We start from the raw sequence: 23,429 nt of genomic DNA, 5'->3' as shown, positions 1-23,429 counted from the left end.
TATCTGTACCACCCCCCAGCCTGCCAGGGTTGGCTCGTAGCATGAGCAGCCCCTTCTCTCATGTGTGTGCTTTGTGATCACTGAGTGAATGACCATTAGGACATTCTCAGGCCTTGCTGGCCAAACCACATTAGATTTACTCAACCCCCTGCTTCATATAACACACTTTTTCCTATTGTTTTTGGGTAGATCCTGGCTATACAAGTCAGAAACACACAAACATCACACCACCGCCAATAGACTAACTTCTTTATCTTCTAAATGCAAAACAAATATTGCTTGAAACTGTTTCTACCTTCCCTTAGAAACATAAAACCAGTTTTAGATGTGTGTGGTTTTCAGAACCACAGTTCTCCTGTGTATTTGTTATTTATGTTATTTACCCTCATAAAATGTTTCCAAAGTTTGGTTTAATGGTTATTATTTCAGGTTTTCTGGGGTTACAAGGCTGCAGAAGGGGCCTGGTTTTGCACACTTTCTACTAGTACTTCTAACACTTGGCTTTCTCAAGGCATCCTATCTCCATTTCATCTCACTTGCTCCTGAGAGGATGTGTGCACACCACTGCCAGCTGGGAGCCAGCCAACTAAGATCAGGCCTTCAGCAAATACTGAAATTTTCTTGTCCTTGGTGTCCATTCCAGGCAGGTGCTCCCCTGCTGTCCCTGTCACCTGAGGTGCTTTGATGGCCACTTCACATTTTTATTTTGAACATAATAGTGCCAAAGTTTTGTTTCCCTTGTTTCATATTCCAGTAAGAGCACTGCTCAAAGGCAATTCTATCAAAAAAGGTGGAGGGAACAACAGAAAAAAATTCCATTAAGCAGTTCTACTTCTTGCTCTCAGAAGAGATGTCCCAATGTTTTCGCCAAACTAGTTCAAAGCACCTGATATTGGAGTGTGATAGACTCAAAGAGAAGGTAATTCCCTTTCATTGGTTGAGTGGGGCTCTTCCCATTATGTTTTGTCAGCTGAAAAGGACTTTTGCAACTTGGCTGGTAGAGGAAAAACTTGATCACTTCCCCCTATGGAAGAACAGAGACCCTGTTTTACATTGCAGAAATCTTTTTATGAGGATGTCAGGCCTTCATTTCTCCCAGAGGGCAGTCTAGCTCTTAACAAAGGTGAAAAATTCTTTTTTAGTAAAATACCCGACTTCCTCTTTAAAATGCACTATAGGCTCAGAGAGAAAAATGACAGGCTTGAAAAATGTGAGCTGGTTCCTGAACAGAAATAGTTTCCCTTCCCACTTCCCTTTTTTCCAGAAGAGGTGAGCTACAACTGGATAGAAAGATATTCAGGACACAACAAAGTATTAGCTGCCTGAGATGATGAAGAAAAAGTCCTGCTTCACTACCCATCTCAGATTGGCTTCTTGCTTTGAAACAGTTTTAGAACGTCAAGACCATGAAACTGAGCTGCTGATGCAGGTCAAATGACACATTTGTCCTTGTGTTTTAGTTACATTTCTTGGAAAAATAAACATAATAAATACCAGTTACAGGTTACAGGCAATACAGGCAAAAGATTATGCAAAGCAGCTTCTCTTCCACATCTCAAAATTTGTGGGAAGTCATAGAGCACACTGATGAACTGTTTGCATACAAATATATAATCAGAATTATTTATCTTCTGTTGCAGCAGTGCTCTTGTTAGAGGGTAGAAATGAGCCGAGACACAGACTCCTTGTTTATCATAGCATGAAAAGGGTCCTGATTTATTCCTCTTTACAGCTTAGCTATCCTGACTCCAAATATTCACTGAATCTGGCTTCAGCAAGCTCCTACTGTTGGTTTCCTTTGCAGCAGAACTGACACCATAAAGCATCCCTTGGAACTTGCAGGATCACTGAAGATGCCTTCAGCATCAATGTGGTTTTCCAAGTATTTGCAAGTAATGATGTCAATGACACAGACTGGTCTGATCTGAGGAGCTCCATGCTGTAGCTAATTAGTTCCAGGCAGTCTGCACTCTGCTATGCATACCCATGGGACTGCCATGCTTCAGTGATAAGAGTTATTTTACTGTTTCCCATGGCTGACTCTCAGGTTTTATTTATTTGCCATTTTTATTCAAATCTTGGAGTCAGGAGACCATGAGATAATCTCAGTTGCCACTTAAATCATGCCAAGGCCTTGTTACATCAAGAATGTAACAAACAGCTGGTGCACATGCAGCCTAAAGGCTCGGAAATCAAAGGAGTCCAGTATTTAAAATCAAAAATAAAATTACATTGTTACAGCAGCATTGTTATCCATCAAATCCCTGGGGGGATAACACCCCTCTGCCACTGTATGTGCATTGTGTACACAAAACTTCTTCTGCACTACAAGTACTATTGTGCTGGTCATTCCATGATAAAGTCCTGAATTATCCGAGCAGAAAATAGCCATACTGAATATCAGCCTCAGGTAGAGTTATTCTGCTGGGGATGGAGAGAAGGGGCAGGGAACACAGGGAGTGCAGTTCAAGCAGCCCAATTGCTTCTATAAATGAGAGCACAAGAATATTTTGCTCAGATTAAAAAAACCCTTTGTAGCAAACCTTTTCTTGAAAAGACCTAATGCCTCCCTACTTTGTGTGGATTTTTGTCAGGGTGTCCTTCTTGGCCTTGATGTTTCCCTTTTTATGAGCTGAGTGAAAAATTTCCAGTTTTTGGCTGTTATAAACATTCTTTTTGAAAATCTATTTCACATCCTTAGCAGTCAGCTGGCAGCTAAAATCTGAGATGAGATTTATTCAGTACAGAGTGTGCCCCAGCACAGACTTGCTGGAGTGTGTGGAGATTTCTTCCTGAACTTGTTCTTTATGACTTTCAGCAGCTGAGCATGGCACCATGGGCTCTCTTGTGTCCAAGGGACTTCTGCTGGCTGTAGGGAGTGGGTGATACAAGGAAAGATCTTGGTAAGAGGAAGGTGTCTCAAAGAGTCAAATGGAGACAGGGTTCAGAAGACAAAGAATGGTAGAATGATCTAGGTTGGAAAATACCTTACCTTTACACCATCAAGCCCATCAACCTGATAAAGCCAAGCCCACAACTAAACTATGTCCCTAAGTGTCACAATCTACACATTTCAAATACCTCCAGGGATGGTGACTCAACCACTTGCCCAGGAAGCCTTTTTCCAATGCTTGATAAACCTTTCAATGAGAAAATTTTTCCTAATATTAATTTCAAACCTCCACTGGCACAACTTGAGGTTGGTTGAGAGCATAAAGAAATAGTCAAAGGTTGGATAAGGACCACAGATTCAAGAGTCCTCAGGTTTAAGACTGGGGAAAAATTATTAGGTACCACAGAAAAGCATTAGAGATGGGAAATACTTATTTTTGGTCTTGGGTTTGCCTCTTTTACAAGGGATGGGCCCAGTGCCTTGCATGTAGCAGCAAGGAGAAAATACACTCTGGAAAAGGTGCCAATTCACTAAGCAGGACTGAGATGTTGTCCCTGAAAAGCCATCCACAACAGGAGCATGACTTGAAAGATTTACTCTGTGAACGCTGATGCTTGAATGACTGCATTTCTAAATAAAAGTCTGCCTGAACAAGAGAACAGGAGGTGGGCTGCAGCACCCTTTAGAATGGCTGACTCCCCCACTGGGTAAGTTAATTTCAGCAAGTTATACTGCTGACTGATGGAGAACTTGACTGATCTCAACTGCTTTAAGGTGCAAAAGAAGTAATTTACAAACAAATAAAACAGGAAACGTCAGAATATACCTGCCAACTGCTGATAGGGAATTTTTACACAGCATCTGATGGAGGACTCTGAAAGTAAAACTTGTCCCCAAAGGAAATGACACTGGAGGCAAAAACAGCCATCAGAGAGATTCTTACCTCCAAAGACTATATCTGGGCTTCATTTTGAGCAAGATGAGATTTGCTCTGATTCTACTGTTAGCTGGGCAAGAAGTGTATAGGTGATTGTCTTTTTTCTTTCCTTTTTTTTCTTTTACATGAAAAAAAGAGAATTGTTATAGAAGCCCATAAACAGCCACTCAAAGCACCTTGTCAACACTCTGTAGGTGGTTTTAGTAATAAGCCCACATATATGCATAGCAAATTAGGCTTTACCAGGCAACTCTAATTCTGGCTTTTACTGTTCAAGTATTCAGCTTTAGGGACATCCTCTGGAAGGAGGCTTAATGGTGTAAAGTTTTCATTATTATTTTTATGGCATTATGTAAAGACTTAGAAAAAAGTGCCTGTGTTAGTGTCAAGTGCATTCTTAGCCTCAAGCTAAGTGGATAATGGAGATATTGTTCTCCCTACAGGTGGGAAGTGCAAGGACAGTGAAATGAAACAACTACACAGAGACACACAGAGGAGAGACATCTTTGAGACTACACATTTCCAACTAATGTGCTATCAGCCTTAAATGCATAACTACTCTTCATCTCAGGCTCTTGCATGCTTTTATGGGCAAGCATATTCCTACCAGGAATTATTCTCTACTTTAGACCTCGTGCTGAGCACAGAGGAGCTCTAGCACAGGTAAGACAGTTGCCATTGCTATGTGCATCAGTGGAAATGCACACAAATGGAGATTCTTTCCCCTCCTGAAAACAAAGCCAAAGTCTTCTAGTGTGATTTGTGTAGCTGTGTAATGGAAAGGGAAATTCTATATTGTCTGCTGCAACTATTCTGTGGCAATGATAATTATTCCAACCAAACAGAAAGGGCCCCTTTTTAATGCAGTTCAGCCCAAACAACATAATCAATACAGAAAGGACACAAATCATTATATTTATAATGATATTATATTCACAATTATATTTATCATGATCAAGGAATATTTATACAGCAGAGGAATTTCATATTGGACAACACTGTTCCAATTTTGCCACGGTGCAACCATAAATCTATTCCATAGGGCAGATCACTACAGAGACTTGACCCTAAATTACCTAACTAAGCAAACTATTCTACTCTCTGACTGACCTTGCTGGCAGGACACACTTTGCTGTCCAGCAGTCGAGCTAAACATTATGTACATCTGAGATGACATTTATCTCAAGGAAACTTGCCAGACATACTCACAGATATAAATACTGCAACCTTTTACTTATTATTTCAAGAATACAAAGGTATTTTATTATACAAGTAGACAAACTGGAGGGAATTCAAAGCAGAGGAACCTTTTCTTTTTCAAAGAATCCTCTTCAGAGATGGAAGGGAGAGAGAAGCATGCATGGTTTGCCTGAGTAAGGTTTGTCCTCTCATTCCTCCTCTGCACCATCTGTGCATCCACAGACTGCGCAGGCTGTGAGAATGCAGGAGAATGAGCAGAAAGTTGCCTCATTGTTATCCCGCAGTATCCACCACAAGGAATCTCCTGGCTTTGACATAGTTGCTACACCCAGGGTCACTTTTACACCCACTTGAAGCTTACACTACTACTGAGATGGCAGCATTGGAAACTGGTGTACTGTAAAAACAACCTCTGTGCTGGTTACATTATGTGGGGGCTATTGCTGAGCTCTGCAAGCACCCAACTTGTCACAAAAGAAATGAAAGCTCTCCATCTACAATCCATCCTCCCACCTGCACTGTACCAAATCTCAGGAGGACAAAATAATAGTTTCCAAATTGTTGAAAGAGAAAAAAAAAAAAAATCAAAGCTGAAAAGAAATCTCTAAGAAAGAGAAGCAATCATTAGAAGTTGCAAAAGTAGCAGGAGAATATTTTAAAGAGAAATTATTAGGCTAGGTAAAGCTTCCCAGAAGTAAGATACAGGGAAAATCTCTGGCAGAAGGACCTCAGTTTGTGAAATTTAAAGCCAAACCAGTGAAAGCCCTCAACAGAGCAGCTTCTCAAACAGCTGGGATACTCCCTATTGCTCTTGGCAGAGGGAAGTAAAACCCTTGTCTCATCTTCTTTAATCTGCCAGTTGCTTCCTTCAGCAAAGGAGTCCATTTCTTCCCTTTACTACTCCAGGTACTATTAATGAATTTCTTCCAACAGAGGAGTAGCTGACTGGAATATATTGATCCTCTCTTGCTTCTTGGCTGGGCAAACTGGCTACTGGGAAATGCTGCTCTTCAGTGCCTTTCTTCAGAAGTGTGGGCACTACTTCTGGCTTTCTTCAGGGTTTCTCAGGCATGGAGGTGATCAGATCCAGGGACCAACACTCACCAACACAGCTAAAGTTTAGCACCTGGAACCTTTTGCCCCAGAGCTCTCACTGACCTGAGCTGGTCAGTGAGAGCTCTGGGCTGAGCTGGAAGGCCAAGCTGGTAGCTGGAGCAGGGAGAAGGGCTTTTATATTCTGTGGAGGCAGAGTGTTCCTTCTATTGTCTAAATAGCACTGTTACACACCCTGTAAAGATTTCTGTATGGAGGGTGCAGAATATCGAGGTATAATGGGATATGATTATTTTATGTGACTGCATCAGAAAATAGTTTATTGGTGTGTAGGGGATTGTGTATGAATATTTTAATCAAAATCAGTTTTACTTTTCTAATACAAGTTACTGGCGAGACATACATTATTTTTCAGGGCCTACAAAAGATGACTGGGAAAGGTATAACTGCAGAAAAATCCCCTTAAATTTACTGCACTGTGGTCGGATTTCTCGTTAGAAAATCTTTAGGAGTGTCCATTCTGAAAATGAATTTTTTTTTTTAAATAACAAAAGCAGAAATCACCTAACCTACTTAGTAAATGGGCTCTGTTTAAGAAGAACAGGATGGAAAAATTAATAATAACTGAATAGAAAAAAAAGTACCCACCAGTGATCTAGAGCCTAGCATGCCTCTCATGGCAGAAGATAGTACCTTAGCTGACTTCACCCCCATAAAAATGATGGGGTTTTTTGCCAGATCTAGGAACTAACACATCACGGGATATATATGCAAGTGACCTGCACTTAGAAGCAGAATGAATGAAGGAGGGAAGAAAGCTTTAAACAAGACTTGAAGATTTCTCCCCTTTGAGGCACAAAGGGAGAAATGCTTGATGAATTAGGGACCAGGACTAACTGGTGAGACCCAAAAGCAGAACTGCTCAAGCAATGGCTCCAGCCCAGCTGCAAGGCAAACCAATTTTGACTAGCCTTTTCCAAAATGCTGTGCAAAATAAACTAACAAAGGGTGGCTAGCTGCGAGGAGGTGCTGAGAATGGGAACTAGGAGAGCTCCCTCCTCTTCATTCCCACATACACATCCAGGGTGGGAGGTGATCTCATCAGAAATTGTGTAACTCTGCCCATAGGCTTCAAGGCAGGAACTGTAGATGATCCAGTCCTAAGATGTTCTGTAGCACTTTACAGTCTTAGGGGCCATTCTGAGGCTTTAAGAAAATTGGCAGTGCCCTTGCTACCATCATCTGCCTTGTTGTGGCTGGAGGAAACAACAGCAGGAGGGGAAACACCTCTTGGCCCTGTGTGAGAATAGAGGTGCCTGATTCAGAATTGGTTTACATGGATAGTTAAAGGACCTCACGACAAGACTCAAAAGATACTCAATAGGGTCACAGAAGGTCAAAAGTGTGTGTAAATCAGGAATCAGAGCAACCCACAGGCAAGAAAACAAGACTGTGGGAACACAGCTTCCCTGGAAATACCCATCACTTAAATTCTCTTTTTAATTTGGCTCACAGATAGATAAGAACAGCTCAAAACACCTCTGAGCTCTTGTTGGAACTCCACCTGCATTATGGTATTGAAGTTTGGCCTTGGAGTATAAAGCAGTTAGAATGTATTTCTACTCCCATTCCTGACAAATCTAGTGATTACATGGGAACCATAATACCTTGCACTGGATTTGCTTCTTAATATTGCATACTCACATTTTTTATACACAATCTAGAACACAGAAGTAATTGTGGAATGAAGAAGTAATACTGGAATGTTGTATAAGATAGAAAAAATAACTAAGATAGAAAACAAAACAAAAGCAGCAACAGAAATTGTCCTTTTGCGGTAACTGTTGTAGTTAGTTGCTGCTATTCCTGCTATGTTGCACATGAAAGCTGTTTCACTCCTTGCTGGCTTTCCTGGAAATGTAATATTGTCCTTAGTTTCTCAGCTGAGTAAAGTTTTGGTTCCTCCTCCATACGTGATATCAGAACTGGTGCTTAATGGGGAAGTGCATTAACCAGAGAGAAAGGATCAAAATGAGACAGCATCAGTTCATGTCAAAATTCATAGCTTCAAGCAGGACAATATGGAGACAGAAAGTTGAAAAAGGGGGCTCTACCATGTCCTGTCTCCCCTGAGAGAAGGGATGTCTGCTCTGGTCCAGACATCCCACACTGCAGCAGTGTCAGCACTCTTCTGGTACAAACAGGGATCCAAGTCCACTGGTATCAACAAGCCAGTGATTTTAGGCTCCTGCAATATCGGAGGGGATTGCTCTCCATAGAGGGGAGTGAAAATGAGGGCAGAGCCGGGCACAATACATCTGCCTTGGCTGGAAGCAGAAACCAGACCTTCAGCATTTCATTCAAGCTACACAGAAAAATCCTCCGGCGCAGCCTATGGCAAAGGCACGGCACTCTCTGCAGAAATGAGACTGGGCATGCCTGCCAGGAGCCTTGGGGAGGATACTCTCTCCCCTTTACCCAGGCACTGCTGCATCTCCCAGGCTGACCCGAGTCGCTGCCAGTATTTACAGGGACACGGAGATGCGTCAAAGCCCCCTGGCAGAGGCAGCGGAGCGCTCGGGCTGCCGCCGGGAGATGCGGCGTGTCCCCACGGAGCCGGGGACAGGCGGGCACGGGGACACACACGGGGACATACAGGGACACACGGACACACACAGACACACAGAGGGACAGGGACACGCGCGGTGCGTGCGCGCAGCCCGCCGGGGTAAGTCCAGCCCCCAGCAGCCGGGCCATCCTCCTGCTGCTGGATTTTTCCAGCCGGAGCATCCTGCCGCCTGTGCCGTGATTTATGGAAAGCGGTTTCTGACGCGGGGCTTTTTCTATTACGACAGGGACCCACGGACTGGAGGAAGGCAAAGCTGCAGTCAGGGCAGGAGAAGTGAGGGAGAGGAAGAGGCGGGAGCAGAGGGACAACGGAGGAGTGGAGAGGACAGAGGGAGAAACAGGCACCAGACACTTCAGAGATGGGTGAGTTATAACTAAGAGAGCAGGAGGAAAGGCAGAGAAAGGAAGAGAAGGAGAGCCGTGGGGAAGGGAAAGGGAAAGGAGATCTGAGTCAGCTTCCAGAGGGCAAACACCAGGAGACGAGTTCAGGGATCAGCCCAGCAAATACCAAGAAGGACCTGCTCCGTCTGAATCTTCACCATGAGCACAAGGAAGAGCTGCCCCCTCCCACTGGGGCAAGGAGAGCAGGAGGAAAAGCAGAGCGAGGGTACTCCTGACCCGGAGCGACAGGAGTGTGAGATGGAGCTGAGGAACAAAGCTATTCTGCAACAGAAGAGGCGCCTCAAACAGGCCACCCAGTTTGTGCACAAGGACTCTGCTGATCTGCTGCCCCTGGATGGTTTGACAAGGCTTGGCACCTCCAAGGATCTGGTGAGTCCAGTGGGACCCCCTTTGGGAGGGAGTCCTCCTAATAGCCTACACTCTGATGGGGAACTGCTGTCAGGCTTTGTGAAAGGATCACAGGTTCAGCAAAAATGAAACTTCCCTTCAGGATCATCTAGGAGCAGGTCGGGGTGAGGGGAAAGAATTAATCACTCATTTGCTCACATCCATCTTCTTGTGCCTCCCCATTGGAACCAAACTCCTCAGGCAGACTGCAAGGACACTCCAGAATCCAAATTTCCATTCACCCAGTACCTATATATGTTCATATAATATTTGTATTTCCATGAGGGACATCTCTGAAAGCCCCCATGTATTCCTGCATGATCCATCTCAAAAGCAGAATGCTTCCTGGGCTCAGCAGGGAGGGAAGTACTATTCATGAAACTCTGAGAGACTTATGTTTGACCTTGTCACCTTTTTGCATTTTTCTCTTCCCCCCCTCCTCTCTGGATTTATGGAGGGGCAAGCAAAAGGCAGGACTGCAAACCAGGCACACAGGCAGATGCAGTGCCTGGCACTCTGGATGACTTCCTTGGGGAGGAGGCACTGGAGCGAGGCCTGTGGGCATCTCCTTGTGGTGACGTGGATCAGGAAGCATCAGGGAGGGAGGTCTGTTCCAGGAGCCTTGGCAGTCTATGGCCTGGAAGGGCTTCCCCAAGGCTGGTAGCAGATTCCCACAGGATCTATTACTGGCTTAACTGCACACATATTCTCCTTGCTCTGGCAGTTTTGCTGTCCAACTTATCTCCACTGTAGAGTTAAACGGCTCAAGGATGTGGAGGTCTAAATAATTTTCCCAAAAGAGGGCTCACGTCTGGTTGTGATGTGGGCACAATCCCTTGTTCCATCTGTGGCAGTGGGTGTCATAAAAGATCTTGCCCCTCCCTGCAGTCTGTGCTTCCCTCTGTATCCTCAGACAATCGCAGCAACACCACAGATGCTCTTGTGTGTGTGTGCCTCCAGTCATTTCCCAGCTCCCGAAGCACGCAGTGGCACAGAGCCCCACCTGTGTGGGACCAGCATGTCCCTGGCACTGGATGGGAGCTAATCCTCCTTGCTGAAACCTTGAGGAGCAGCTGCTTGCAGATGAGGGGTCAGAGCCACATTCCCGTGCTGGCACATCCTGCCACTCCCACCACCCTCCCTGCAGCTGCCTCAGCTGCCTCAGCAGCTGCTCTAAGTCCCTGGCATGGCAGGGTCAAGGGCAGCTCCTCCAAGTCCCCCTGAGCTGTCACCTCACATTCTGCAGGCACACACATGGCTGGCAGCAGGGACTGGTGTGGAGGGTCCCTCTGGCCCAGTGCATAGCCGTGGCTGGAGTGCCAGAGCAGCGTCACATCAGTGCTGTCTTAGTGAGGAGCAGGGACTCTCCTCCCTGTGGGGAAGGAGCTCTGGCCACCCTGGAGCCTGGAGAGCCAGTGCTGGTCCTCGGGTCCTGCAGCACTGCAGCTTGAACATCCCCTCAGGAGCACAGTTGGGCGTGACCCTGGGCCCATCCCTGGGCAGGGTATGGAGATGAGCCACTTCTGAGTCTTTCAGTGTGTGTTTGCTGACCCCAGCCACAGAGGCAGGCAGAAACACATCTACCAGCTTTGCTTTGGGATTGATTCCTGTCACACCATGCCTCAAAACGACAACTGGCACTCTGAAGCCCCAAGGGCTTCCTTGAGCGAGACAGTCCTTGTCTAAATCACTTGGCACAAGCAGCTCTCCTGCTGGAATTAACTATTCCAGGCAGGAGAACTTGCTGTATGCAGACAGCATTTGGCCACTGCAACCCACTGCAAACTTCATGTTTGGTCCATAACAGAATAGCTGCAACATTTTTACCATAGACCTAAGGAGCAGCAAATAAAGCATGACATGTCTTTTTCTCCCATGGATATTTTGCTCTGGTGTTAGAGGGCACAAAATAAAGTGTGGCCACTATGCCAAGTTTGCACACATAGAGCCATACCTAGAGTCAGTATGGTATCTCTATTTCTGTTTTAACTTGGAGCAAAAGAAGAACCAGGTCTTAGACTTCCAAGAGAGATTCAGCAGCTCCTGCTACTCAATGGGACACTGTGAAATTGCTGTGATGTTTTGGGCACTGCAAATCAGAGTCCAAGATATGCTTTTGGCTTATTTCTCTAGGCACTTCTCCAGCACTGTGAAAACCCCATCTCTTTTTCCTAAACTTATCTGACTCCCTCCTGGAGGTCAGGAATACAAAAAAGAAATGTATTGAAAATGAAGCAGCAGTAGGAAGTGCTGGGGAGTTTGATTTGGAGAGAGTAAAACACCCCTATAGCACTCCTATAGCACTTACACTGGGAGGAAAGTTTAATTAATTCTCCAAAACAGATCTCCATTGACAGTGCCAGAGACTCCAGCTGTGGCAGCTCCATATCCTAAAATTAGAGCAAAGCCTCATGTAATTTAAAATAAAATACCTGTTTTCTTTTGCAGTCACAGGCTGTTACTTTTTGCCACTCTTTTCTATGTATTCTGAGTGTGCACTCAGCTTATGCAATGCATCCAGCAGTGCCTGTGATTTGATGGGCCCATCATATCTCCAGTAATGATATATTTCTGTGGGGACCTCGTGTTTCCAGCTTTGCAACAAAAAGCATGATCAGTTTAGGTTTGGCTTTTTTTCAATGGCAAAATAAAAAATAAGTAGCTACATGAGCTAAAATATTCTGGAAGTACCAAGGAGGTCTGAAGAGCTGGCTTATCACCTCCCAAAAATCAAAATGTCCAGCTCATACAATGTCACTAATCATAGCAAGGCCTGGAGGTTTCACACTGGAGAACTTGAACCTTCTCTAAGTTGCGCTGGGAATCTTCTTTGATCTCTCTAAGTGCCCTGAGAGAGAATCTTTTTCCAGCTCCTGGCCACAACACTCACAACATCCTCCCTTACTATCCTCTAAATCTAATTGTTTCTGACCAGTCCAAGAGCTACAATGGTCTCTCCATTTCTCCATCTCATTGGCAAGAGAGAAGAGAGGCAGGGCCCTAGGAGTCTGCTCTTGAATCAGATGCCTCCAAAATCCCAAAGCTCAGCTAAATCCCCAGCAGCACTTGGCCCCTTCTCAGCCTGAGTGACAAGAAGGGGACAGAGGTGGCAGCTGCAAAGGGTTTGCTTGTTCTGTGGGAAAGGCTGCAGGAAGAGGGAAAGGTCCTTGGCATGCCAGATTGTGAGAGGCAGGAGGGAGGATGGGAATTTGGAGACCTGCTGTTTGTTCCCTGCCCTTTTCCCATGGCCCAGATGTGAGCTGGCAGCCAGACTGGCAGTGCGCTTAGAGTATTTAGGGAGCTAAGCACAAGGGCCAGCTGTGCTGTGAGCCTCCACAGTAGGCTGGGAAAACACCAGGAGCAGAGGGGTTTTTTTACCCCACTTTTTCAACTGCTGCAGTGTTTCTCATGCAGCATGTGAATGACCTGACTCCCACCCCTGGAGTGGCAGGAAAACAGAGGCACGAGGGACTTGGCATCTTGCAAAGAGCAATGCTGAGTGTGACCAAAGAGCCAATGACAGCCATCCTGCACCAACCATTGAGCAAATCTGACAAGTCAGGGTGCTTCAAATTGCAGTTTGCATAATTCTCTGGCCTCAGGTCTGTAGCCATGCCTGAAGCTAGTCTGAAACACAAGTAACCTGTGGGGTTAATGCAGCCCAGCTCATTGACAGGTCTGGTCTAGTACAGGTGTTTGGCCTGCCCATTGACAAAATCCTGCATCAAACTGCTGCACCACCTGGGAAATGACTTAATTTTTTCTTTTTTTTTTAGAAAGATAAAAACAACAGTTTAAGCTGTAGCACATTAACCCCTTTAGATTGTTTGGCTTTCGTCAGACAGGGAGTTGTTACTGGGAATGCCATGGCCAGCTCAGAGCAGCTACTCTCCTCCAGAAGGGCTGTGGGGCTGAACACATGGAGAAAGGACAAAGCTACGTCCAACAGGCACCTGTTTCATTGCTGTTGCCCATTGTTGATTGTTGAGGGACTGGATGGATCAATACTGGGCAAAACCTAGAGCATCTGATGGTAGGGAGCAGAAACTGACTCCAAGGAACATTCAACACTCATTTTAGTTTTCTCCTTGGGGAGCTTCCTGCTTCACTACAAATAATTGCTCGTACGCCTAAAATCTCTGCAGTCCTGCCTTCTTGCCCACGTGTACATCACACACATACTGCATTCCTTGTGCCCTCCCACATTAGAAGGTGTGAATGTGCCTGGTGGGATGTCAGCACGCACCCAGCAGGCAGTGCATTGCATTACTCTGAACAGGAATGAGACTCTCCAGTGCACGTTTAGCTGAAGGAACAGATACGTGTGAGGAGAACATGCATCAGGCACATTCTTCTCCTCCAATAACTGCATCCCAGAGACCTGCCTGTCACTGACATCCCAACACTTTAACACCAAATTTGCAGCTACAGAAAAAAGACCTTGAGATTTAAAGCAGGTTTTTTTTTGATAAGCATGTCTCTCATCAGGATGTTCAGTGGGTCAAACGTTTGCAACCTGCATCCCTGAGCTAGCAAATGTCCTTGTCCATGATCTCCATACTAAGCTGGGATTTCTCTTTCTTTGTGATGGAGACAGCAGCCTCATAGTGTGGTCCAGCGGCGCCTCTTGGAAGGCAACCTGAACAAGCTGCGGGGCGAGGCCAGGGGTCAGTCTGCACGGGTTCAATCTCCGCTGGCAAAAGACCAAGATGAAAAGACGGAAAAGGGAGAGGACAGGAGAAAAGAGACTGCACCCCTGTTAATACAGTGCCAGGTAAGGAAACAACACTGCTGCTGATTTCACAGTGATGGCAAATGCTCAGAGTTCCAGCTGCCCCCCTCCCAAGGGCCATGCTGAGTTATAAATTGCAAAGCCAGCTGCAGCCAAAGAGAAGAGATTTCATGCACAGCCTCTCCTAGAGTCTGGATGCAGGTTTTCCAAAAGCCAGAGGAAAACCTTTCTGCTACATGCCTTCTAGTTACCCATATTTGAAGATAAATTACCTTAATCACATCTCCTTCCTTTGAAGGCTAGCTTTCCCATGATATGAGGCATTTTATAACTGCATATAGAAGCAAGGAATGTCTCCTTATCACTTGAAGACAGGTGCTTCAAGGTGATTTACATTTAACTAGTTCCAGTCTAGTCTGATTCTCTCAGGTGTCAAAGGACCTCCTCAGAACGCGGCTAACTGTGCTCCAAATTAGCACAGCTGTGTCTCTTGATGGAAGCAGTATTTTTAGTTCCCTTTTCTTCTTATATCCTCCTATACAGGAGAGCACACTACTCCCTGGTCCCTGCAGTTAGAGAAAGCACATCCAAAAGCTGTGGCCCATGAAAGAGGGCTGGATGGTTAGAGCTGCACAGTAACATGCAGATATGAGCCTCACCAAGATACAGACATGTTGTACAAAACCAATTTTAAAGCTGGTTTTAGTTCAGTTACCTGTCTTAAAGAATGTCTTCCATATCTGAGTGTGAAGGCTACACTTCCAAGAAAAACATATATACCTTTGAAAATGCATTTGGCACAATAAATTATGATAGGAACACAGCCTGGTAGCAACTTTCTGAGAGGCTTAGATCAGGTATCTCAGTACCAAGCAAAGGCACTGTCTGGTTTGTTTTGCAGCCTTTACTGCTGCAGTTAGGCATTGCTTACCCTGCATTTTAGACTGCAATATAGCTGGGTTAACATAACCACACTTGAGAACAGACTAGAAGGATGAATGGCTCTCAGTGTAATTTCTCCAATTACTTGGAGCCTGTGAGCTCCAAGCTTCTCCAATTACTTGGAGAAGAATTACTCCAATTACTTGGAGCAAATAAAGGTGTTTATTTTTCTTTAATAGCCTCTCCTTATTGTTCTGCAAGAAGAAATTTAGTGATAGAAGGTGTGGTTTTTGCCAGGCATGCACACTGAACAAGGACAGGCATGTACAGGTATTGTATCCCAGGGGCAGTAGCTAAGTCAGTGTTACAGTCCACCAGTCATTCCCTCTGTGTTTCTAATAGACTGAACCCCAGCTGTCACCCACATTTTATTTTCCTTCACAGAGGAAGGTTCATGAGCATTACAAGCAAGGAAATAGGTTTAACACTGCATGTAACACTCCCTGAATTCTGCACAGGCTTTTCTCTCTTTTTCTGCTCTTCTTAGGAGCCAGTCACTGTTTGTCACACTTGATCTTACACCGAAGGAAGGGAAGCTCTCCTCCCTTTCTTTTTGTCTTGCTGCCTTTGATCACATTTGTGAACTTCAAAAAGCTTCTCCTGTCAGTAACAGAGCTGTGGCAGGAAATAGGACTCAGGCTGTCAGTTCATTTGAACCAGAGAGGTGAGCTGGTACCTTTTGGAGATCTGCTTGATTATAGTGCAGTTTTTATTAGAAATGGAGCACAGCCCCAGAGAAGTATTTTTTCCCCTTGACTCCTGAGAAAAGATAATCTATCATTCACACATAGGCAAGTATGCTGAAAATCTCAAAGTGGTAACAAATGCATTACCTGACTTGTAAGTGAACTTGACTAGGGAATAAACCTGAATATATGTAGACTTGAGTGATACATGGAGATTCAGGCAGTGTTTTCACTCCAACAGGTTTTAGCTGCCCTATGTCTGAGACCTTTTAGGTCCCAGAGATCATGGACAGACCTAGTCTATAATAGTTGTACTGCAGTCACTCACCCTCCTTTTTGCTTAGGTGGGTTGCCCAGATGATACTTTAGCAGAATTGCCCCTTTTTTTTGACAGTTTTTGAAAAGCACTTTTGAAAGCTAGTCATGACTGGCATCTGCAACATAAAATCAAGCTGTTATTTCTTGTGATGGGACTTGTCTCTTGTTGACTTGGAAATCGATGGTCAAAGATTTCACTGCTATAGAAGGCCAGTTTTCCTCAAAGGAACCTGAGGTTGATCAGCCTTTTGTTTGCTAAAGCAGCTTCTTGACTTTGGAATTGACATCCATTCAGAAAACACAGCTCTTTGTAAATAGTGATCCTTACTGATTCCCCTTCCCCTCTTTCTTAGAAATTCCCACAACTGACATTTAAATAAAAAATAAAAGTGACTGGGAGTAACAGAGCAAAAATTCTGATGTAGGGATGAAAGTGGATAAAGAGATGCAAAGTCCTCCTAGTTCAAGAAGCCTAACAGTGCTTATGAGCTGCCTGCATTGTATTTGTGGTACGCTGGACCAAGGAATTTCCTCAGGGTCCTGGTGAGTTCTCTAGGGAAATGGTTAGTAGTGAAGAGCTGTTTACACTGAATGAGAGTAAATGTTGTTTTCTACAGAATAATCACTGTCCTGTTATATCCTATCAAGTCTCTAACTTGCAGATTTCCCAGCCTGCTCTGAAGCAAAATTCAGTAATCTGCCTAGTGATACAGCTTAAGCTTATTATAACAACAGCAGCTCATGCATCTCAAGTCTTCTGCTCCCAAGTGATTCCTTAGCAATTGCTATCCATGCTCCAGGTCTTGTTTCTGAGTAGAGAGGATGTGGAGGAAGATGTCTGGCATGCATCTGCACTCTGTGCTTTATATCTTGCCTCTCTGCTTCATCTGGCCACAGCCTTGTCAGGCAGGGCTGATGGACCTGGCAGCACAGACATTGCAGAGCTCTAAAATCAGAAGGGAGACATTTTGCTGTAGAATCACAGAATGGTTTGGGCTGAAGGGGACCCCCTTGGTATTGTCTGTTTGCACCATTCCAGAATTTCTCAAAGGAATTGTTTTCTTCTTTCTCTTTATAACTATTTACAGATAGCACATTTTTGAAAATGAAATCTTGGAAATACTGGATGTAGCTCTCTGTGATAATTAATAAACATAAACCGGCTTAGATAAGAAATCAGGAAATTGAGACATTTTCCTTGACCCTGCTGGTGCTGTACTGGGTCCCTCGTAGCTGTGCTGATCTGCTTAAGGTGTTCAAGCATTTAAACTTGTTGGGACTGAGCATAAGAGAAGAGAAGAAGTGGCAGGTCTGTTGCTGCTTCTGAGCGGTTCATGTCACAGAGTGCCGTAGTGGATGGAAGACAAGGAATCACAGGGAAAACACAAATGGTAGTAGGAATACAATGAGCCTCCCAAAAGGAAAATTTTGTGGGCAGGTTTTTTTTGGTGGATTTTTTTTCAGGCTGTGGTGTAAGACAGAGTCTTGAAGAACTAGGCCATCAGGAATAGGTATGATTGGGCACAGTAGGTAAATGTGTATTTTGTAGATGACAGCTATTCCATCTTTTCCAGTTCCTTTACTAAGTTACTAAGTCCTGTTCCTCTTTTTTTTTTTTTTTTTTTTTTTTTTTTTTTTTTTTTTTTCTTTTCTTTTCTGAATCTAATTATTATTGATATCCTTGATGACCCTATTTTCAGACCCCTGAAAGAAATGTAAAAATGTAACCTGCTGTTACTTCATCACCTCTGGCTTGCCATTAAGGACCTCTCTACAGAGGGGACAGAAAACAGCTGGCAACCACATCTCCTTTTCCCTTTCATGTTCAAAGGGGTAAAGAAATGAAAAGAGCGAGGCACTGGGAACTATTCCAGTAAAATCATGCACAGGTTACTTGGGTGCAGGGGACAGTCTCCCCCTTTGCTAAATGACACCAGCTGTGACTGTTGTAATACCATGTCTTATATCCTTAAACAGCTATACAGGAACATGATGTAAGCCCTACACAAAATAGTAATCTCTTGATTAGGTTGTGTCTTGGATTTAGGAGTCACATGGATTTGCCAGTTATCTTGGGATCTGCCTTAAATTCAAGCTCATTTCAGGTGTGTTTGTCCTGGGTGCTCTTGCTTCTCCTTCATACTTCTCCCTCTGGCAGTTTTTCTACTGAGAACAAACGTTTAGCTCTGGGACATTTTTCCATGCAACACCAGAAGAAATGGAGAGATGAAACCTAGAAAAACTAGCACACGCTTGTATTCCTTTAGAAACCTTTGCACATTACTTATTGCTCTGCTAACAAAGTCCATGTGGATTTTATGAACAAATTCTTTAACTGTGCATCTCTTGACTGGAATACTGTTAAGTTAAAGTCACTAAGATAAGTGTCTGGGCAATCAAATACAAAAGAAGAAAGACAAATTCAAAAAGAAGTGTTTGAGAGCAATTTGCAGAGAATTGTTGGGGAAACCACCATTGTCTTGGTTGGACCTCCTGCCTTCTGACTACTGCCTAAAACACCACATCTTGGCTGTGTTGCTCAGAAAGTCCAAGTCACACTGTTGGAGGAGTGAATGTGCTGATTTTGAGCCTACAGTAATTACGTGTTGTTGTTTTTTTTCTAGTGCCAAGGTCAGGTATTGAAAGCGACTGTTAACACTGGGTGTCTACCAAACCTCATCTCCAAGAGGTGTTTAAAGCAGCTGGGGTAAGTCTTTGCAAGATATAGAAGGAGGGATGGCTAAAGGAAAAACCATGGCAAGAACCCAGGGACTCTGGATTCTCAGCCCCATGATAATTACTGGCAGTTTTGCATGTGCACATGGCTGTTTAGGAGAAGATGCAGAGGGTGGGCTACAGGGAAAGAGCACTGGCAAAGTTGTGTGCAGACCACACACTCTGAGGCAGAGCTGTGCAAATCTGTCTGCATGTACTGCAAGGCAAAGCTGCCCAGCTGGTGGCTGGTGGTGAGGTTTTGCTTCTTGAATCTGCCTCCAGACATATTGTATGAAAGAGATTCCCCCTCTTGTGGGCCTGTTCCCAGTGAGACCTACAAGAACTGCCATCAGTGAGAAGTCCTGGTTTTCCTCCTCTTCCTGCACTTGAGGCAATAACACCTCTTGTGTCCCACAGGCTGGAAGAAGTGTCTGCCATGGACTGTGGAGACCTGTCTCTTCCCATCCCCAGCGTTGTTGGCCGAGTAGAACATATGGAATTGCAATTTGGCCAGGAGACAGTGCTGTGTTCAGCACTGGTTGTAGGTGAGAGTGCCAGCCCCTCCTCTCCCTTGTTTCTCCTGTGTTCCTCTTGCCCTGCCAAGGGCATTTAAAGGACCTTTGGAAAAAGCATAACATGGTGGAAGGTTGGTGATGTGGCCACCTCCACTGCAGGCCAACATCACCATACATGGTGAATACCCTCAATGTAACCAAAAGCAAAGGGCATAGGAAGAGTACAGAGAAGACAGAAGACATTGAAAGTGGGGAGAAATTAGATGGCTATTCAGTCTTAACTAAGGATGTGAAAAATTCTCATTTCAATTCTTAAATGGACCTTTCATAAAATTCTGTGGATAGCCTGATTAATCCTCTGATGCCTTATGTTCTCCTATGGAATGGGCACTTGTATCTCTGGCTCACTAGAAGTCATCAGAGAAAAGTAACAGAGGATACAGCTTATTTCCTAGAGTGCTTCTCTGTGTGCTCCTCTGACTCTGCTGCAGGGAGCACCCTGAAAGAACCTGGAAGCTCCAGAGTGCTGAGTCTCCTTCAGTGTCCTGAAGCTGGGACCTTTGAAGGAAGGAGCCATAAGAGACAAGGTCAAGTCAGCAGGCACTGAGGCAGGCCCAGAAAACAACAGAAAGGCTGCATGTTCTGCATTTACATCAAGCTGTGCATATGCTGAAAACAATGTAGTTGTCTTTTTTCCTGCCCTGTTTTCTCCCTATTAATCTTTCAGCTTTACCTCCTTGTTTTAATCTGTTTCCCCATCTTCGATGAGTCCTGTTCATCTTCCAAGGCTTCCCTTGCTCCCTCTTTTCATGTACATTCTTCCCACATTCCTCAGTTATCTAGAAAGAGCTTCCTCCTCTTACACACGCCAGCTTGCTCTTCTTTCCTGGTTTCCAATCTGCTTGTTCTTGCATAAAGTGAGTGCACTGTGTGCACAGGGAAATGTACGACACAGGTGTAGCAATTCTGCTCCTTCCTGGCAGCCATTTCCATGTTCCAACAAAATGGGTAGTAGGTAGTAGCTATGGGGTAAATTCACCTGTGCTGGTATTAATATAGATTCCCCATGAGCTACCATTTTAACCCCTGGCATCTTCTATGTTTGCTGACACTGAAGACTTGCAGCAGTTATGAGTAGGACAAGCTACATGGAAAAAAAATAATAGGATTGGATAGATTGCACCCATTAGGTGCAGGCTTTGGTCAGACAACTGAACCAATAGCCTGCTTGCATGTGACTGGCCCCCTTATCCCCTCTCCTCTCCATTTTCCCATGCTTGTTCTCCCCTGCTGCTTGCCTTCTGCCTTTTGTCTTTCCCTTACACAGCCCGTAGTAAGTTTTATGGGATCCCACAAGCCCCTTCTGATATCTCATATTAGGTTTCAAACAATCACACAAACCCCCTCAAATTTCTCACAGTAGTCATGATAATCATGGTTTTCTTCTCTTATCAGCTGCAAAGTTCATTTTGACCACCTTCAGGACTGTGTCTAAATAGCTCCTTTAAAGGCTCATCAGTGAGTGGCAGAAGGGTGCTGATTTATTACTGTCACTGTTACCATCTGCTTGTTAATGTTGGTGTGTTTAACTCCTCCTTTTCCTTGCTTTTTTAAATCTACTTTATACTGAAGAGACTATAACCATAAAAATTTATGAATCAGATGTTCTTGTATTTCATATCCTTTTACAGGAGAGACACACTTTCTTTAATGAGGTAGTATTATATAATCTAAAGCCTGATCAGTGTCTTCTCTCCTCTCAGATGATGAAATGCTGGAGTTTTGCATTGGCCTCCAGATGCTGTTGTCTCTTAAGGTAAGGTACAGCTCTTTGCTTATTGCTTATTCCTCCTCCCAGCAAGGTCTCCAAGATCTGGCTGTTGAAGCATTAGAATTACCTAATGTCCAGGTTCTCTCAGGGCTATGCTTGTCACACAGCTGCCTGACTGGGTGCAGTATGCTCTGAGTCACTGATTCCAGTCCTTAAAGGTTTTAAGAAAGGAAACACTTTCTTTAGTGTGATAGGACACTATCACATCTTCCATTCTCTGTATTCCTGACCATACAAGTTGCAAGCAGCAAGAGGAAACAAGAGGAGACAGGAAAAGACACGAGTTAGACCCATGTTGCCTTTTGAAGGCAGATGAGAACAAGCTCTGCCCTTGCTTTAAGCCAAGTGAAGCTGTATGATCACATTCAGTGTCCAACATTCCCTGGCCTTGAGTGGAAAGAGTTCTCTCCTCTTGTCAGCTTGGCTCAGGGTCAGTGCTCTGCTGAGCCTGGCTCCTGGGTGGCTCAGGATATGGCTGCAGCAAGCTGGCTCCTGCCTGTCACACATCTGTGGCCACGTGCCAGGCTCATGAAACAGGAAAAACAATGGGTTGAATGGCTGAGTGATGTGAGGACATCAACTCAGAGAGGGTCATAGCAAGAAGGGAGGGAAATGGTCCTGTGAAGGGTTTGGAGCTCAATCCCATTACAGGGAACTGGAGGAAGGAGGCAGCATGTGGGACAGGAAAAGAAAACTGTAAGGTCTCTACAAACCCAGAGAGGTGTTACAGGTTCTCCCCATAGACATAATGAGGTTTACTATCTGAAATGTCCAGCAAGTAACTGTCTCTCTCCTTTTTCAGTGTTGCATCGACTTGGAGGAAGGAGTCCTGAGATTTAAAGCACTGAGTCAGGAGCTGCCTTTTCTACATGCCTCTGAAGAGCCTGGTCAGTGACTGGCTGCATTCCCCATGTCTGGAGACCTGCTGCCATGAGAGAGGGATGAGGGTGAGGCTCCCATGCCCCTAACCTTGCTGAGTTCTAGGCTGAGGCATTCAATGGGAAGTGAGAAAAAGGCAAGTGGGGGTGCTGGAAGCTGCCACTGGGAGTGCCTCAACTTGAGATATCCCTCCTTTCAGTGGACCCTTTTTCTTGTCCTGATGTGCAGAGTGGGCATTTTGTTCTTGTTCTGCTATTTGGCCCTAGTCACTCCAATTTCTGGTTCTGTAATAAATTTACACTACCCCTTTAGTGACTTTACAATACACTCTGTTCAGAAGAGAGTCTCTGTGAACAATCTCCAGTTGTTCTGATAGGAGAACAGCGTTTTCTCTAAAGACCTCCAAAGATTACCATGAATGTTTCCCTTCTCGTTTGCCTCAATGCCAGTGTATACCAGTCCTGTTTCTTTGTTGGAAGGGCACTGTTCCCTTTACCTGTAACTCTGGGAAGCTGGATTTTGCTGCTTGTTGCTGTCTCAGAGCAGAACAGAAGTATTTTCTTGGGAAAACTTTGCGGCAAAAACAGTTTCAGAATTCTCAGTTCTAAGAAACCTCAGCAGAAATGTTGAGTGCAGATGCCTAAAGCACTGACAGGGGCTTGAGCTTTGCCATTGCATCCATGGGCACTGAGCTATATTATATGAATGGCAATGCTTACCATCTCTTGTTGTTATTTATACCCTGTAACCAGACTTTACACACCCTGTTCTGGCCAGGCCACTGCTCTCTGCACTCCAGCTGCTAGAGCTGCTGTTCCCTTTGCTGCTTCACTGGAGATCCTACTACTCAGTCTAAATGTTAAGATGAATTACAGCACCAAGTCTTCTGCTCTGTCAGCTCCTTTCCTTCAACTTGAAATCCAGTGATTAAACACAGACACATCATCAGCCTTGAGTCCTGGCATCATACAGCCCATCAACTTTGCTTCTCTTGCACAAAATAAGAACTTGTAATATCAGCTCAGGTTAGAGAACTGTGAACTCATCTGGAATGTTAAAGGTGATTATTAAGTCACTTAACAATTTGGTTTATTTCTTTCTTTTCTTTTTAATTTCCGTACTAAACCATAGCTGTATTAAATATACATAATCTAATCTTAACTAGCTCTAGGAAAAATGCACTAGACCAGGGCTTATTCCATGCCTCATGGCTACTGATTCCCTATCCAAACTGGAAAATGTACCTTTAACCACCCTTAAAATGCTGTGACAACCCCATTTTGTCTATTTTCCTGGATTAAACAGTGCTGA

The 23,429-nt window shown here is 44.5% G+C and overlaps 1 protein-coding gene across 1 annotated transcript; it reads left to right on the top strand.

Moving 5' to 3' along the window:
- The first annotated feature begins 8,846 nt into the window (after positions 1 to 8,846).
- Positions 8,847 to 23,344, top strand: NRIP2 (nuclear receptor interacting protein 2). The gene is made up of 6 exons (XM_083854932.1): positions 8,847 to 9,482; positions 14,098 to 14,274; positions 18,803 to 18,885; positions 19,311 to 19,438; positions 21,172 to 21,224; positions 22,042 to 23,344. The coding sequence occupies exons 1-6, from the start codon at positions 9,252 to 9,254 to the stop codon at positions 22,132 to 22,134; spliced, it is 765 nt and encodes a 254-aa protein (XP_083711058.1). The 5' UTR covers positions 8,847 to 9,251; the 3' UTR covers positions 22,135 to 23,344.
- The last annotated feature ends 85 nt before the right edge of the window (positions 23,345 to 23,429 follow it).

The sequence above is a fragment of the Zosterops lateralis genome (genome assembly GCF_965231275.1).
Source record: "Zosterops lateralis genome assembly, chromosome: 2".
NCBI lineage: Eukaryota > Metazoa > Chordata > Aves > Passeriformes > Zosteropidae > Zosterops > Zosterops lateralis.
The sequence above is the reverse complement of the archived record's forward strand: the minus strand, read 5'-3'. Positions and strand labels throughout refer to the sequence as shown.